Raw genomic sequence first — 17,463 nt, 5'->3', positions numbered from 1 at the left:
TACTCTGGAACTCTGGAGGAAGTCCCAGAGTTTCCAGTAGAAAAATACTGCTGTAATAGTGCTACCTACAAGACTACTATAATAATAGCACAGGTATATAAATAATAGCAAATTTTAGATGTAACAATAATACATCTAAAAATGGTATGATTTAAAGAAGACTGATATAACTTGGCAATTATTTTTATCTTCTCACAGTGAAGTTACTACTTTGCATGATTTCTATACAAAGTTATTTGATTTAAATCAAAACTGAGACAGTATTAATTTTAATAAAATGTCTAGTTAAGTGGAGAAAAACATGCATATAAATAGGGAAAAGGAATCCTGTAGGTAATTTTGTCCACTGAAAATGTTATTAAAAAAAAAAGGATAAAAAATAACTGTATTGTCTTATTTTTCAATTCTTTAATTTATATAGTCATTATTATATGCATTAAATAAATAATGGTGCAGCAAAAATCCAGACAGAATTAAATAAATGTTTCTTATGGGATTTAGATATAAGGCATTTTTAATTTTTTCCACCTTATGAACCTTTGGAGATTTATTTTCTTCACTCTCATTTGTACAAATTTGGTTTTAACTAGAGATATCACATAAGCAAGTTATATAGCTGGTGATATTTAATATTGAATTTTATAAGTTTAAAATACATCTCTTTTCAGAAAATTCTGTACTGTTTAATGTCATCACATAACTAATAAAAAGATGTACTTTCCTCTTTTACAGTGAGAAAATCCCATTACATTTCAGTTTTTCTGGAGTTAGAGCTAAGTTTGTCATGAAATAATGTTCAGCAGACTGATCAATGAACATAATGTTGAAAATATGCTATATAGAAACTACTTTCATCTTGAAACAAACAAAGTTTTTTTTCCCCTCCTCCAAATAAGTTTTATAGGTGGAGTCTTCATTGAATTATTTCTTATACAAGTCACTGGTAAAAAAATCAAATGTTTAATGACACATGAGGACTATGTCCAATAATTTTATGGCCTATGTAGAAATAAGACACATATGGACAAATCCATTAACGCACTTAACTCAAACTAAAGTTATGTTAAAACTTATTCAAAGGTTTAACATAACTAAAACAAACAACTGTTTATGACTTTCATCTTTGTAAATTCAAATATTTATTTTGTGCTGCCAGTATTATTTCCGATAGTTTATTCTGAGGAGCAAGGCTTGATAACTTGCTACCCCAACACATTTCATACTGAGAATTTTCAAGCTGTGGACTACACTGAATTGGGTGAAAAATATGAATAAGACCAGGATCAGATGCACGGAAAATAGATAAAGTACTATGTACCACCTTAGTGAACAGATCCACATCTTCTTTGCCCCAACCTTGTATACTTACATCTAATCCACCCACTGTTTCCAGATCAGCACGATATAAGCTTACAATTCCATATCCAAACTGTCGCCAATAACCTTTTTCTTCATTTATGGTCACATTTAAAGTTTGATCTCTAGGAACAAAAGAAGGATCATATATACTAAATACAATGGGAAAGTATATCTGATTTCCCTGGATTGTATTCCTTCGTATCCTATCTAACACTGAGCGGTCAAACACTATGTCTACATCAATGAAAAATAAGAGAGAATCTAGTGAAAATAATTTAGATCCAATTTCTAAGGCAAGAGCACGTGAAAATGTTCCACTGGCTTCTACTAGTTTAAGATCATATGCAGGATAAATGTTCCTCAGATTTTCAAACATTATTTTAATCTCCGTTGAACTATCACCTTCCGAATCACCACTGAAAAGAACTACAGCTAAGCTCACTACTTCTTCGCTTTGCAAACATACTTCTTCAAAATTATTCAAGAATCTCTTGAATATTTCAACTCTGCCAGATAATGGAAGTATAAAATTTATCTTCTGAGATGAAAAATTAGTGGAAGTCTTAAGTGACCCATTATAAAGTTCTCTAATTTCTGGTTTTGCAAACATCTGCTGGAGATATGCATGCCTTCTTACAGGAATCGTCATTTTTTTCCCTCTGTATTTTTTGTATGTAAGTAACATATCCAAAATGTAATCAACACCAAATAATGGATTAATCTGCATATACCCATACAAAATATCCTTGAAGTCAATAATACGTCCTCTCTGTTTTGAAAATTTATTTATCATTTCCATTACTTCCATGACAACATCATTGATGGCAATTTGCTGGTAGGATTCTATATGATGTTTTGGATTTAAAGAATTTTTTGAGTACATACTCTTACCAAAAAAGTCCCACACAAGAACTTCTTCACTGTTTTGTGGAAAGTATCTGCTCAATTTTGGCTTTATTCCCAATAAAGATACATTATATTCTATCTGATTATTATCAGTTATGTGGTCTTGCAAAATAATAGACATTTCAGATATATCTCGATACAAAAGAAGGGCAGTGTATCTAAGATTCTGAAGTTGAAGGCTTTGAAAATAATTATGCAAATTATACATATAGGATGAATGCTTAATTGGATGAAGTGTAATAGCACGATGAACTTCTTTTATTTTCAATCGACCAGTAAAAATTCCTTCTCCAGAGAAGCTATGATAAAAAATACTCTGCATCTATAATAAAATAAAAGAAAAAAGCAACCAATGAAATATTTTAGTTGGAATATTATATTTAAATCAGAAATACATTTCTAATTCTAAACAATATAAAATTTCATTATTATTATTGTCAGAAACCTTCAGGAAGTCAAGAACTCATCGAGGGAGGCTATAAATCCCCCAACCCAGTTGTCATATCCTCCCTTAAATTAATTCACACCAGATGCACTCACTACCACTAAAGGCAAACCATTCTACTAAGTCACTGCTCTGTAAGAGAAAAACCTAGCTCTTACCCCTTTCTTGACTGCGAACAAATTTAACTTCCATGGATAATCCTGTGTTCTCTCTCTACAACCTTCCATATAATGAAAAAAATTTCATCAGACGATATTCTATAACATCTGTTCAAAAGTTTCATATCATTTCTCTTTCTCCTATTAACTGGAGTCTGCAATCTACATGCTTGCAATCTGTCCTCATAATCTGGATATAATTTTTGCAATTCTTCTATGCATCCTTTCCACAGCTTCTTTATACCTTTAGAAGCTGGGAGACAAAATCTGCATACAATAATCAAGTGTGGTCTTATCAAGGCCTTATAAACAGGCAAAATGACTTCCTTATCTTTACAAGTCAAGGTTCTTTTCAACATCGCAATTATTTTACACCAAGATTGCTAGCTTCATCAGTTTCTTGTAGAATAACCCCACTAATATAATATGTTGCTGGAGATCTCATCATGCCAAAGTGCATAACTTTATATGCACTTTGGCATGATGAGATTGCCGTTTTTGTTTACCCAAATTTCCAGCCTATTCAAATAATTTTGTAAGTGCTGGATATCAGCAGCATCCCTGATTGCCCTGCCTATCTTTGCATCGCATCAGCAAATAACTGCATATCTCCTTCCTAATGTCATTAATGTATAGATAAAACAACAATGGCCCAAGTACTGAACCCTGAGATACATCACTGGTCACCTTAAATCTGGCTGATAAACACCTACTGTATACAACTTTCTGATATCTGTCTGTAAACTGCCAATCCAAGTCAAGAGTTTATATTCCAATCCCATATTCTCGTTTATGCAACAACCTTTCGTGTGGTATCCTATCAAATGCCTTAAGAAAATCCAACATTATCACAGTGTATTTGTTACCGCTAAAGTGCAGAAATTAGTTATTCTACAGATTATCTAGGTATTCTGCAGATTAACTAGGGTGATCCGTTAACGTGCAGAAAATTGTTTCATTTCTCAAATTACCTAGGTAATCTGCACATTACCTACTAGGCACTCGTTAAAGTGAAAATAAGATCTTTGCTGGAACAACAGCAATTAAAAAACTATATAATACAAAGAATCAAACGATTTAAAATATTATTACAATTAAGGAAATGTATTTGCAAAACATATGATAAAATTATGTTTACTTATTAGTGCAATTTAAGATTGGTGACACTTAGAATTACATAGCAATTGGTTTTTGCGACAAGCACACCTATTTGTGGTACATTTAGATTTACAGTCACATTTTCTGAAACCCTGCCCAGTACTCAGGGATTGTTTTATTGCTGTTTGACGTAAAGATATTTCTACAGCAGGGACATCTTCTTTCGATAACAAGACACTGGCGAAACCAAACTAAAAGTGGAGGGAGAGGGGGGGAAGGAGTAGGGAAAGGAAATGAAAGATACAAACTTTTGAACTTTAACGATACGGATGCCGTTAATGTGCACATTACCTAGGCAAAATGCGGAAAACTCTTGATTCCGCACGTTAACGGAGCAAATCAGTTAATCTGCAGATTAGCTAGGTAATGTGCACATTAACAGCTTTCGAGCTTTAGCGGTAACATATCCATTCCCTTTACCCAACTCAGCCATAACATTGTTATTATAAAATGAGGAACTTGCTAAAACACGACCTTCCTTTAGTAAACCCATTCTGCTCCTTGCAGAGTATAGCTTGTTTGCCTACCCATTTCTATATGTGAGTTTTTATCAACTTCTCTAAAATCTTCACTACCACACTAGAGATACTGATAGGTCGGTAGTTAGAAACAGTTTTTGCATCACCCATGTACATGGAATTATCATACATTCCTTCCATTCCTTTGGTATCATTCCTGAGTTGAGACTCTAGTTATGCATCCATGTTAAAGGCCTAGCCAGTTCTGCTCAACATTTCTTTAGCAAACGTGGTGATATTCCATCTGTCCCTATTGACAAATTCTTATCCCGGTTATGCAACAACTCTTCAACCTCATTTTCATGCATCTCTAAAACTCTTCGTCCAATGTAGAAGTAGCACTGTGCACCATGTTACATACACCTGATTGATATATCTTAGCAAAGTGAGCACTCATTAATCGAACAATCTCATTAACTTCTGACACTAGAGTGCCATCTGCATTCACTAAAGTTATTCTTCCACATTCATTTTTTTTTTTGCTGTGGCATAACAATAAAATTCTTTTGGACTGCCTTTAGCTTGAATAACCAATTTCTTTTCATACTCCGATTTAGCTTTCTGCATGATACTCGTTACTTTTCTGTCCTGAGCTTTATATATTTCATAACTCCTCTCACTCTTATTCTCACGATATTCTTTCAACATCATCTTCTTCTTGTGGATCTCTTGCTTAATAAGGTTCACATACATTTCACTCCCAAACTATTTATTCTTCAAACATTAGGGAAACATTCAGATAACACCTCATTTAAACTCTTTTTCAAAGATTCCCATGCATTGTTGACATTTTCCCCCATTCAGTAACTGATACTATGGGACCAAAGATAGTATTCTCCTTAGCTGATCATAATTTCCAGCTTTGTAATTCAGCATGTAACATATTCTAATGGGATATAATATAATTAGATACTTCTCAAGAAAGCACAACAAGATCACTGTCACCAACTGGTGGTAAAATAGTCATATTCTTAACAGAGACCCCTTCTGACAAATTTTCTGAACAAATCCAATGCTCTTTGACCTCAAGTTCCTTCTTTCACATGCTACTTGAGGAAGTTGTCTCACAACAATTCAATAAATTTCTCTTCATTCTTATCATGAGATTTCTCTTCTACCTAATCAATGTTTGGATAATTAAAGCCAGTCATAATGATCACTCATTTAGTACCCAAAAGGTTACATTATTTTAAGTTTAAAATATAGTAATTGCATTAGTTTAAAGAACTTGAGTAAAATAAACATTTAGTAATTGCATCATTAACAGCATTCCTGCTAATACATTTTAGTAAAAATTCATAAAGTTTAATAAAAATAAGACAGAAAACAAAATACTCTGGTGGTTTACCACTATACAGATATAGTAACAAACCATGAACTTAAACTCCCACTGATGTTGCAAATACTATAATAGAATACATAGAGAACTAAAAATACTTATGCTAGTGGTTGTGGTGATGGGCAGTAGATGGCATTGGTGTAGTTGCAGTTCGCTGTAGTTGGTGGATTGAGTGGTGGAGATGGAGAGGTAGAGTAGGTGCCCTCCCTCGATGAGTCTTTGGACTCCCTGGAGGTGTCACGTAATAATAATAATAACAACAACAAATGATCTCCATCTCATGTTGCTTTGACCTTGAAATCCTGTGTAGAATCAAGAGTGCTTGGAAAAGCTACTAGAGAATGAAGCATCAGATGAAAGGGGACCTCCCTATGCCTAAAAAGGAAAATTACTGGATATGACTGTCCTGCCAACTTTGACTTATGGTTCCCAGACTTGGGCACTAATCACTACAAAGACAAAAAAGCTCCAAATTTGCCAAAGCGCAATGGAGAGGAGTTGGAGTATCCAGAATAGATAGAATAAGGAACAAGGACTTAAGAGACCTAACAAAAATAAAATAATCATTTGGAGAGCTAGGAAATCAAACTTGTTTTTTACTACCACATTGGGCACAGATGGCAGAGCCATGACAGGCAGTTTGAGAATGACCATATTCCTGACATTTAAAGCATCGTAAGGGGTTTGGGATATAGAACCATACTGGACAGTTGATATCCTGCTTTGACAGATGTTGGTTTGCTGAACGTAAGAATGTTGTTTCTGGTAGGAACCGGATGCCCCATCCTTACATATCAGAATTCCACTTATGGCTGTCACTCCTTGGTCCTTAAGTTCAGAACTTATCTATTCATCAGAAACATCAAGGAGGTTACACTTGGATATTATGCCTTTAGAAAAGTTTAGTTTTGTGGAGATAATTGTAATTGGTATTCCCCTGATAGATGTTGTGTGGAGTAACTTTTCTGATTGTGCTACTGTAGTTGCTTGAATAAGGATATCTCCTGAATGCAATTTCTTTACAAATTTTTGAGATCTTGCGAACTGTTCTGGATGAAGGAAGGTGACATTTTTCTAAATAAATCTTCCCCTGTTGAATGTAAAATTAAGATAAAAGAAATAAAATTAAAATTAAGAAAAGTGGTGTATTTGTTGCAGCTTCTGATTGTTTTTTTTCTTACTTTCATTCTCTGTTGATGATAATATGGTTTCTGAACGTGAATGTGACTTGTTGAGGGTCCCCTGATAAACAAGAGGAAGAAGTGTTCATTCTCAGGAGAAGCTGGATTCAGTGCTAGAGCTCTCCACCCACCAAACAGCCACAAATGGATGTCCACTCTCCAAGCAATGACTGCACTCAGGAGTGGAATGCCAGAACTATCCCAGATGCTATATGGGTGCCACAGCAAGCCTTAGACCCTGTCTCCAGTCCATGGAGAAGGAGACCCACTGCAACACCCTTGATCCTTGCAGGCAAGCCCACTAGCCAAATGATTCTGGCTAATCCATCCATGACTATCTTTCTCGTCAAAGCAGAGGTCAAAGTGGTGAGACATTACTATCCCCCTTTCCAAATGTCCATGGGTTGCACTGCACAGCAAATATGGTGACAAGGCACACTAGATCCCAGTGATGGTGATTTGGAAGACAGGATAGTAATAAAAACCCAGAAGTAGAGAGAAGAATATGGGAAGAAAAGCATAAAAACCAATGTATCATCATAGGGATATCCCCTCCACAATGAACAGGTACCTCACATGGAGTGGATTCTGCATGGTAGGTGTGTGTGTGTATATATGTGTGTGTGTGGGGGAGTAGAGATGCATTACCTGGAAAGGTGGTTAACGTGCAGATGGCGAATGATTAAGACATGGCAATGACAGACTTTATGACACTTAGAACTGACTTCACACGATATGTCCCTAGACTTAATGGAGGTCCTGTGATAATAAAACAAAAATACTTCGTAAGGGGACATTATAACCATCAAGTAAACAACATTTAGTCACTTGTTCTACAAATATAGACGTTGTGGTTACAAAGCATTTCTTAGTGAAGTGTTTCAAAGTAAATATTATTGTGTTGAGTCTAAGAATAAACAAATAAAAATAATCTGTATATTATTATTATTAGACACCTCCAAGGAGTCCTAAGACTCATCGAGGAAGGGCACCTGCTCTACAACTCTGTCTCCGCCACTCAATCCACCAACTGACCGCAACTAGACCAACGCCATCTACCGCAGCCCACCACCACCACCAGTATTTCCAAGGACAATCACAAACATCCATGCCCACGGTGGTATTCGAACCCACAGCCTTTTGGCTGGAGAGCGGATATGCTAAATATTATAAGAGAAATATTTTAAAAGAACTATAAGGAGGTTGCAAATTTATACTATTTTATCATGTTCATTTATGAAAGGAAAGTAGATTTAATCATCAGGATTAGAATTTTTTTTTTATTTATTTATTTTTATTTAGGTAAATCTCACTCAAGAAAGTGTTGTAAACATATTGTGCATTTAGTAATATTAGGGGTGTAATAAGAGTTAGATCATTTGGTTCTCTTCTATAGAAATCTAATGCAGAACTCATTTTCAAATCACTTCAGGTCTCCAAAAAACAGAATGGTAATTTCACATCAAGTGATGAAAATGATCTACTGCCCAAAATTATTAAGTGAAGGTTTTCAATGTAAGATGACATAAAAATTAATATTAATGCAGGGGTCGCCAAAGTTATTTGCCCGTCAACCCCTTGAAGAGTTTCTTGACTTTTTATCGACCCCCTCTATTTTACTATTACATAATTATAATAGGACAAGCAAAAAAGACGCTTATGTGAGTTTTTAGATTGTTTATTTTATAGTTACAGTGTTTATTGTATGCATAATATAGTATATATTATTATATTACTATTACTAGTGATATTAATAAACTACTGGTATTAATATCACTGGTACTACTACCAGCGCTGCTCAACTCTTCAACATAGAGAAGTTTAGTTCGTGAATGAATAACGATTGAATTATAATATGTATGTTGATGAATTTTAGAACATTAACGCTCACTTGTATGTCGATGCGCAAAAATGAGACTGAGATCGAATACTTCTAAGTATCAGTAAATAAGAATCATGCACGTGTTGCAATCTCGCTCCCACTGCGCCGGCCGGCACGAACCACCAATGTCCGTTTATTGGTAAATATACGTCATTTTGGCCTCAGTAACTATTTTCATGACCTTACTCCATCTTACAGGTCCATGAATAGGACCTGTAAGATGGAGGTTGGAGGTACTGATCCCACGATTCGCTCTTAATTGCGTTGTCATTACCTCCGTGTCTTTTGTTATGGAGGTAATCCAAGTTAACCGAATTAAATGTTACCCATACAATGATGTCTTATATTTTTCTGTCGACCCCGAATCGACCCCTAACAATGTTATATCGACCCCTTTGGTGACCACTGTATTAATACATTAAAGCTGGGTGAGTGAAGTCTTTGTAGTATTCAGAAAAGGAAAGAGAGCGAGAGATTTCAAAGTTACATGATAGGTAAACAGGTTGTTTACCTATCACTTAACTTTTCAAAATGGGGGGGGGGGGGGTGTAAATAACCAATTTTAAAAATTATTTATTAATTGAAAGAAAGTTTTCCATCTAGAGAAAGTATTCCGTTTTCTGTCAGTATCCCCTGCTCTTAAATAAAATGTATATATAGAGACTAAACAGTCTACAGCATTATAACAGTTTTCTTACACGCCCCCCCCCTCTTTTTATCCATCAGACATGTCCTAAAAGAGTAGATAACAGCAAAATTCATGCTAACTGATCGGGAATCTTTTGAAAATTACTATCAGTCCTACTCCCTATCTGATAACCATTTTACTGCTATGATGCAGTTTTACAGTTGCTTCTTATTGCTGTAATGCAGTGTTTCTCAAAGTGTAGTATACGTACCCCTGGGGGCTATGTGAAAGGTCGTTAGTGGGTATGTGGCAATTTTCGGCTATGCATAATTAAAGGAGTCATCATATTTTTCAACAAACAGTACAATTAGAGACAACCGGGATAAAATGGCACTAACTAATGAATCACATCCCCTCTCCAACAGAAACTGCTGTATAGACCAAGCAAAACCATATGTTGCTGGTGGAACATATGGTTTTGCTTGACACCACCCCCGTCGTTAACGTGTTAAAACTAAGAAATATATAGTGAATGTGTTTCAGATATTATGGAATTCGGTTGAAGGGAAGCAAATTAGCATTTCAACTCAACTGTTGAAATGCTAATTTGTCTTTGGTTTGCGTGATCTTTTGTTAATAGTGCACCAATCATATGCAGTTCTTCGCTGCTCTACGTATCACAAGTCTTGTAAATTACTGGTAATTTTTGCTTGAAATAATGGGAAAGAAGATGACGCTATTTGGGTAGATGACTTTGACGATGCACACAAAGAAACTGTTCTCGATGCCAAAAGTAGTGATAGCGAGTAGGAGCTTCTTGGTAAGTCGCACCATTTTCAGTTTTTTTCTGAAAACTTTAGTTTCCGAAAATTCCCGCACATATCTCGCAACACAATTTTTTAGCTTTAATTTTGGGAAAAAGTTAGACTTATATTTGAGTAAATACAGTATTTTTTTTTAGCTTTCAAATTCTTACATATGGATCATTGGTTAAAGATTGGATTTATAAAACTCCCAAAAGAGAGAATTACAGCAAATACAAGTAGCTGTAAGCAACAAGAAAACAATGATATTGCATCTGGATCAAATGAAATTGATAAGTGTGTATCGTCTGACATCTCTAGAGAACCAAAATTTAAAAATAAATCATATTTTTTGTTTACATGAACATATAAATTCAAATAAAATAGATATTTAAATTAATATTTTAAATTAATTTATTAATTTTAATTAAGTGATGTTTTAATTATTTAATTTATTTATTTTTAATTAATTAATGAATGAATTTATTTTTTAATTAATTAGGGGGTACTTGGTAATAATGAAAATTTAAGAAGGGGTACACGGATATCTGAAGTTTGAGAAACACTGCTGTAATGGAGAGGGATCTTCACAACATATCTCTCACATCTTCAAAATATGTGAAATCAACCTAATCAGATGAAGGAAAGAGAAAGAAAAAGAACATCTACAAATATTCTGAATCTACAGTAAAATATTCTGCACAATTTTTCTGTAAATTCAGTATGTATAAATAATGTAAAAATTCATATAAACATACTTCACTTTTTAACAGTTTAAACTTCTTACCTCATAAGACCAAGTACAAGGAATACCAACAAATCTACGCACACATCGTCCAACCTCAACATCTTCATGAGTCGAATAGAGATTCTTAAGACAGTACCTTATGTGTGGAACTAGCAAACGGAGAGTATCTCTGCTCATAATCATTCCTGGCCCGCCCATACAAAAATTTTCATTTGGTTCTAAACTCAGCTGTCCAAATTCTTCTTTATTTCCCATTCCTGCCTGGCCAATAAACTGTGGTTTACTGCTATTTATGGATCTAAGAAAAAGTTCAAGCTTATCTGTACGTACATATACATCATCATCTGCACGCATGAACCATTCATACTTGTCCAAAAAATTATCATGAATATATTTTAGCATAAGAAAGGATTTCTTTTGTGGAGGATAAGTATCAACAACTCCTGGCAGAGGAACTAATGGAATATTTGCATCTGTTCTAGATGAAGAACTGGAAAAAAACATGATATTTCCAGGTACAGTTTGACCCCATGTATTGTGAATGGCTATGGCTCTAGAATTCAGATATTTTTGTGCTGTCATAACACCAATAAATATTAATGCTTGTTTACCATCTTGCATGGATCTAGCAATAAAGGAGTCTGTGGTATCGGATTTGTTATCTTTTTGAATGGGCAGCTCATTAATTATTGGATTTTCATCAACATGAAAAGGACATCTCTGGTAATGATTAATTGTAAAGGAACGCAGCTGAGAAGCAAATAAAAATCCAAAAATTAGTCCAAGGGCTAAACTTAAGTGGGAATGTTTTTTACGAGTCCGAGAACTACACCATACTAACTCTGCCATCTCTGATTCACATAATGTTGCAAGTCTTTCTCGTAATTAATTTTTCCACTGGATAAAATGAATGACAGTCAGTATCCCTAAAAACAGAAAAATATATATGATAAATCATAATGATAGATAAAACTAATAATAATAATATAGTAAGGTGTATAACATTCTGAATGGTACTAGTCTAGTAGTATGATAAATAGCTTGATTTCTCCTGTCTGGAATATTTTACGTTTTCCTAGGACAGTTTTGTGTAACACATGGTTGTTCCACTGATCTGAATTTTGCAATCAACAGCTATCAGCACTGATGCTGAGACATCATATAAAAAATTATTTATACAATGCCCCATAAATGAAATTAATAGCAGTAATAATCATGAAATACCATAACGTGGTTTTTCTCTTTCTGTACTCACAACATACTCAGGCACTTCATTCCACTCACCTACCATTCTTAATTAAGTTAACAAGAAGTCAATATACGGATACCATGACAGGTTATTGAGCCCAACCTGTAAAGGAGAGATTAGATGAATGATTCATTAAGGAGAAGGAAACTCTACACCAGAGTTACATAAGTTTGTTTTCATAAATGTAAAGATTTGAATGCATATTAATTTCATACAATTTAATATATGTGATGATTGTGAAGCTATCTGGTGTAAAGATGAAATTAATAGATGTGTATGTCTAATAGAATTTTAGTATTTTTTTTTAGCTATAAGATTAACACTGGTTTTTCCCTCCCTTCTTTTCATATCCCTCTCAATAGACTACACTAATGCTGTTACTATTCCCTATATCTTGGATAGATCAGGAAAAATAACCAGAACTCTAAAAATATATATATATATAATCTCTGTACTATTTTCAAACTCATTTGTAACTAGCTGCCTTTATCTGCTCTCCTAAGAATTCCCCCTCCCTCCCCTCTCTGTTCCAGGCATTTACAAGGTTCCTTGTTCTTGCAAATTACCTTATTATGGTCAAACTGGGAGACCTGCCAACATTTCTCTAAAAGAACACGAGAAATACATCTGTCCCCATCACTATGATCAGTCTGGCCTCACTGACCATACTTTGGATATGCTGCACAGATGTTTCACTGCAACAAAGATAAACATCAAAGATTTTCCTTAGAATCAGCAGCAAATAAACTGGCCTAATCATAATAAATATTACTATGTTAAACTTTGCAAGATTTGAGCAACTTTAATTCTTAGGCCTCCTGCTCAACAGCTAAGGCTATCCAACAACATCCACAGAGTCTAGCTTTTCCACTAACTGATGATGTCTCTGTGACAGAAATGAAATATTGGAACAATCAAACCTGCTGTTTAATTTTTTTTTTTTTTGTACTATATTCATTCCATTAAATTTTTTATGATGGAGTTGGTCTGCTCTTTGCTGCAATAACGGCTTTCAGTATGAAGATTTTTTTTTTTATTATTATTTGAGATGAACATAGTCAACTAAGAATAGCTTAGCACACATCCCACCTGCTCCACTCTGTAAACTGAGTATATTGCTTCATTTCCAGAGTAATAGTATATTGCAACTCTAATTGATTCCTTCAATTCCTACAGTTAATCCATTTCATGTTTATGCTATGCAAATCCCATACAGAAAAATCTTTTTTTTATCTATGGGTTATGACATTAGCCATTAATACCCAACCTGTAAATAAGTATCCAATATTCTCAGGTATCCTGTAGACGTGTGTTGCATTTTTCTGTTCTTTTATTTATTTAATTTTTCTTATTATATCACCATTTAATACATTTATCATCATGTGGAGTAAGTCCGCGCGGTTAGCCTAGTGGCTTTGCGCTTCGCAATCATATGCCTGGGGAAGGAGTGTCCCAGGTTCGATTCCCGTCATAGACATAAGGAATTTGAGGATCTTCCTCAGGCATAGCCAAGTTAGCCGGTCTTGGGCACGGTCAGTAGGGTTTTTCCGCCAGCTTGTCTGGTGTTTTTCATCCCGCAAGCAGGCAAACCGGCCCCGTAAACATATGCCTCTACAGTCAAAAATATATCCCCCCACCAGCGGCAGACCAGGCGACAGGTCGGTTGGGAGTAGTACTAACAAGAAGTCGCATCTAAGTAACACGCGGACCTGCATAGGAAGCAGGAATAACGTGTAGTGGAAGAAGAAGAAAAGAGATCATCATCATCATCATGTGGAGTAAGCATGGCTGATTAACCTAAATTCTTACTGAACACAAATCAGATTTAAATTTTGCATATACCATAAAAAACTGCCTTTCTTGAAATGAAGCCATAATTAGAACAGAATGGATAGATATACATCCCAGACTACTAACTACCAACACTTTGGTTTGAAAAATATTTGCATTTAAAATACTGGCACTCTTTTGTAGCAACCTTGTTTATAATGTTAGATTTAAAGTCAACGCATCTTAATTTCCAAAAGAAAACCAGTGCTCATGCTTCTGGGACCAATTCCAGATATGTCATCATCATTAAATTCCTGACATGTACCCTCAAGGGGTGTACAGGATATGATAGTACTACATGAAAAATTTACATAATTACTAACTTCCTATCTACAATTTTCCTCCAAATCAGTCTATTACTTGTCAAGACTCCAACATTATCAGATCTTATATTTCAATCATCTAAGGCACATTTTACCGTATCAATTCATCTATATCTTGGTCTTCCTCTGGGTCGTTTTCCTGCCAACTTGGCAGAGAACACGTCTTTTGCTAATCTTTCCTCACCCATTCTATTTAAGTGACCATACCACTTGAGATTAGCTCTGCTAACACATTCCTGGATGCAGACAATGTCAAGTTCTTTTCTAATATCCTCGTTTTTAATATGATATTGCGATTGATGCCATCTGTTCACGCCTCTAATCTTCTTCAGGACTCTCATATCTGGTCTCTAGCCTTTGGTCAAGTGTTATACTTCTGACCCAGCTCTCAGATCCATAAGTTAACTGGTTTGAACGCTGTCTTGTATACAGCTAATTTAGTGTTCCGACTAATTTCTCTCTTATTCCATATGAATTTATTCAATTGACTTCCTACCATATCAGCTTTGTTGATTCTGTTGTCTATTTCCATATTTAATTTATCATCTTCACTAAAAATCTTGCCTAAGTAGCTGAAATGTTTTACTTGTTCCACAAGTTCCCCGTTCACAAAACAGTTGACATTTTCAACAATTCTACCTATTTTCATTGTCTTTGTCTTTTTAATGCTGACCTTCATACCATATCTATTACAACAGTTATTCAATTTAGTCAGGGAAACTTGCAAACTTGTAGCAGATTTATTCAGAAGTATAACATCGTCCACATAAAGCAAAGAGCTGACATTAACATCTCCAATTCTGATATCATGTTTAATACCACTTTCCTTCATAATGCGATCCATATAGATAATGAATAACACAGGGGATAATGTACATCCTTGTCTCACACCAGATTTAACATTAAACCATCTTCCTGTACATCCTTCAATTCTAGCTGCCAACTTACAACTCAAATACAGACTAAGTATTGCTTGATATAATGCCCCATTGACACCATATAACTGTAGCGTATTGAATAGTTTCTCTCTAGCCACCTTGTCATATGCCTTTTCCAGATCGACAAAACTTAAATACAGATCTTTTTTATATTCCCATGCTTTCTAGACTATTTGTTGTAAAGTGAAGATCTGATCCTGACAGCCTCCATTTGGCCTGAATCCAGCTTGTTTTTCGCCAAGCTTTTCTTCCACAATTCTTCTCAACCGTTTCTCAAGTATACTTGCATAGATCTTGCTAGGAACACTCAGTAGGGAAATATCTGTAATTCTCACATTCAGTTTTATTTCCCTTTTTATATATGGGTACTATTAGAGTTCTACTCCAATCATCGGGAATTCGTCCCTCTGTCCAGGCTTTCTGAAATAAGCAGTACAGCCACTGTAAGACTTTTATACCACCATACTTAGCATTTTTGGTTGAATATCATCTACTCCTACTGCCTTTCCACATTTCAAGCCTTTGATGGCTTTTTCTACGTCAAGTATATATATATTCCTGACTGTATGCCTGTTGAGTGATTTTTAATGTGCTATCACTACTTGTTTCATTTAGCAATTTTTTGAAGTAATTACTCCATACTTCAAGGGTATCTTTTTCTCCTGTTTTCATGTCACCTTTATCATCTCTAGGCTTTCTTACAGCAACTTTTACAGCACTCTTTCCTCCATTTCTAAGCTTCTTCAACAACCTCCAGAATATCTTACCACCTTCTTGATATTTATTTTCTATGTTCTCGCCAAAATCCTCCCATGTTTTTTGTTTAGCTAGTTTTACACAGTGTTTAGCATTCTTGCATTTGTCTTTGTATTCTCTAAGAGCAAAAGCTGACTTATTTGCCAGGAACTTTTGATATGATTTCTTCTTTTCCTTCACTGCCTCTTTAACTTCCTGGGTCCAGCACGGAGTCCTGATTTTTCTATTCTTGCAGACAACCTCACCACATGCCTCTCTGGCTGATTCAATCAAGGTTTTCTTCAAGGCTTGCCACTGAATCTCCAAGGTTTGGTTCCTGTTCTCAAACTCTTTCATTTTTTAATCAATAATCTTTGTATATGTTAGTCTACAGTTCATATCTGAGAGCTGCTCAACTTTTATTCGCTTTAAAACTTTCTTAATTGTTATTCTTTTCAATATGAAATTCAATTTTATCCTGCTCAAGACTAAATAGTGATCACTTCCAATTTCAAATCCTCTGTACACTCTGGTGTCCTGCACCAGGGAGAAAACATCACTATCTACAATAACATAGTCAATGAGACTTTCCTCATTCCTTGCCTCTTCTCTCCATGTGAATTTGTGCACATTTTTATGTTGGAACATGGTGTTAGTAATAACCAGTCTATGTCCTGAGCAGAAATCCAACAGGTATTTGTCATTATTATTAGCTTTGCTCTTTTCTCCAAATTTTACCAAAATATTTTTGTATGTCTGACAATCAATTTCCTACTCTGCTGTTAGATCCCCAACAAGGACCAACTTTTCCTTTTTCATTGTGTCAGTTGCTTTCTCTAATACCTCAAAAAATTCCTCCACAGTAGAACCTTCTGTGGGACCATAGGCACAAATAAGTCTCATTGTCCAGTTCCCCATATTCATATTTGCCCACATCACTCTACTTGAGACTGACTGCCATTCAAGAAGATTAGCCTCGTATTTTGTGTTGAATACTATGGCTACTCCTTCTTTTCCTTGATTGTCATTGCCTGAATATAACATTTTGTATTTATTGCTCAGAAAGATCTCACCAGTTTTTGTCTTTTTTGTTTCAGTCACCCCTATTATGTCGATCTGGTACTTATCTAATTCCTCAGCTAGCTCCATTTCTTTGCCATTCAGGCTTCTTATGTTGATAGTACCGATCTTTAACTCTGGTGATGTTGAGTTGGGGTGTGTTTCCAGATATGTAGCTGCTAGATATTTGGAAACCTACTATTT

The 17,463-nt window shown here is 35.0% G+C and overlaps 1 protein-coding gene across 1 annotated transcript in view; it reads right to left on the bottom strand.

The window, feature by feature from the left end:
* Positions 1–448: 448 nt before the first annotated feature.
* Chsy (Chondroitin sulfate synthase) overlaps positions 449–17,463 on the bottom strand; it is a 43,003-nt gene continuing 25,988 nt past the window's right edge. Inside the window, exons 2-3 of the mRNA XM_090401478.1 lie at positions 11,165–12,051; positions 449–2,587 (exon numbers count right to left, since the gene is read on the bottom strand). Of these exons, the coding sequence (XP_090257604.1) occupies positions 1,118–2,587; positions 11,165–11,974 (2,280 nt within the window). The 5' untranslated portion in view covers positions 11,975–12,051 and the 3' untranslated portion in view covers positions 449–1,117. The remainder of the gene's footprint in view (positions 2,588–11,164; positions 12,052–17,463) is intronic.

Source organism: Typopeltis vanoorti, chromosome 12 (genome assembly GCF_054136105.1).
Source record: "Typopeltis vanoorti isolate ZY-2024b chromosome 12, IOZ_Tvanoo_1.0, whole genome shotgun sequence".
Classification (NCBI taxonomy): domain Eukaryota; kingdom Metazoa; phylum Arthropoda; class Arachnida; order Uropygi; family Thelyphonidae; genus Typopeltis; species Typopeltis vanoorti.
The sequence above is the reverse complement of the archived record's forward strand: the minus strand, read 5'-3'. Positions and strand labels throughout refer to the sequence as shown.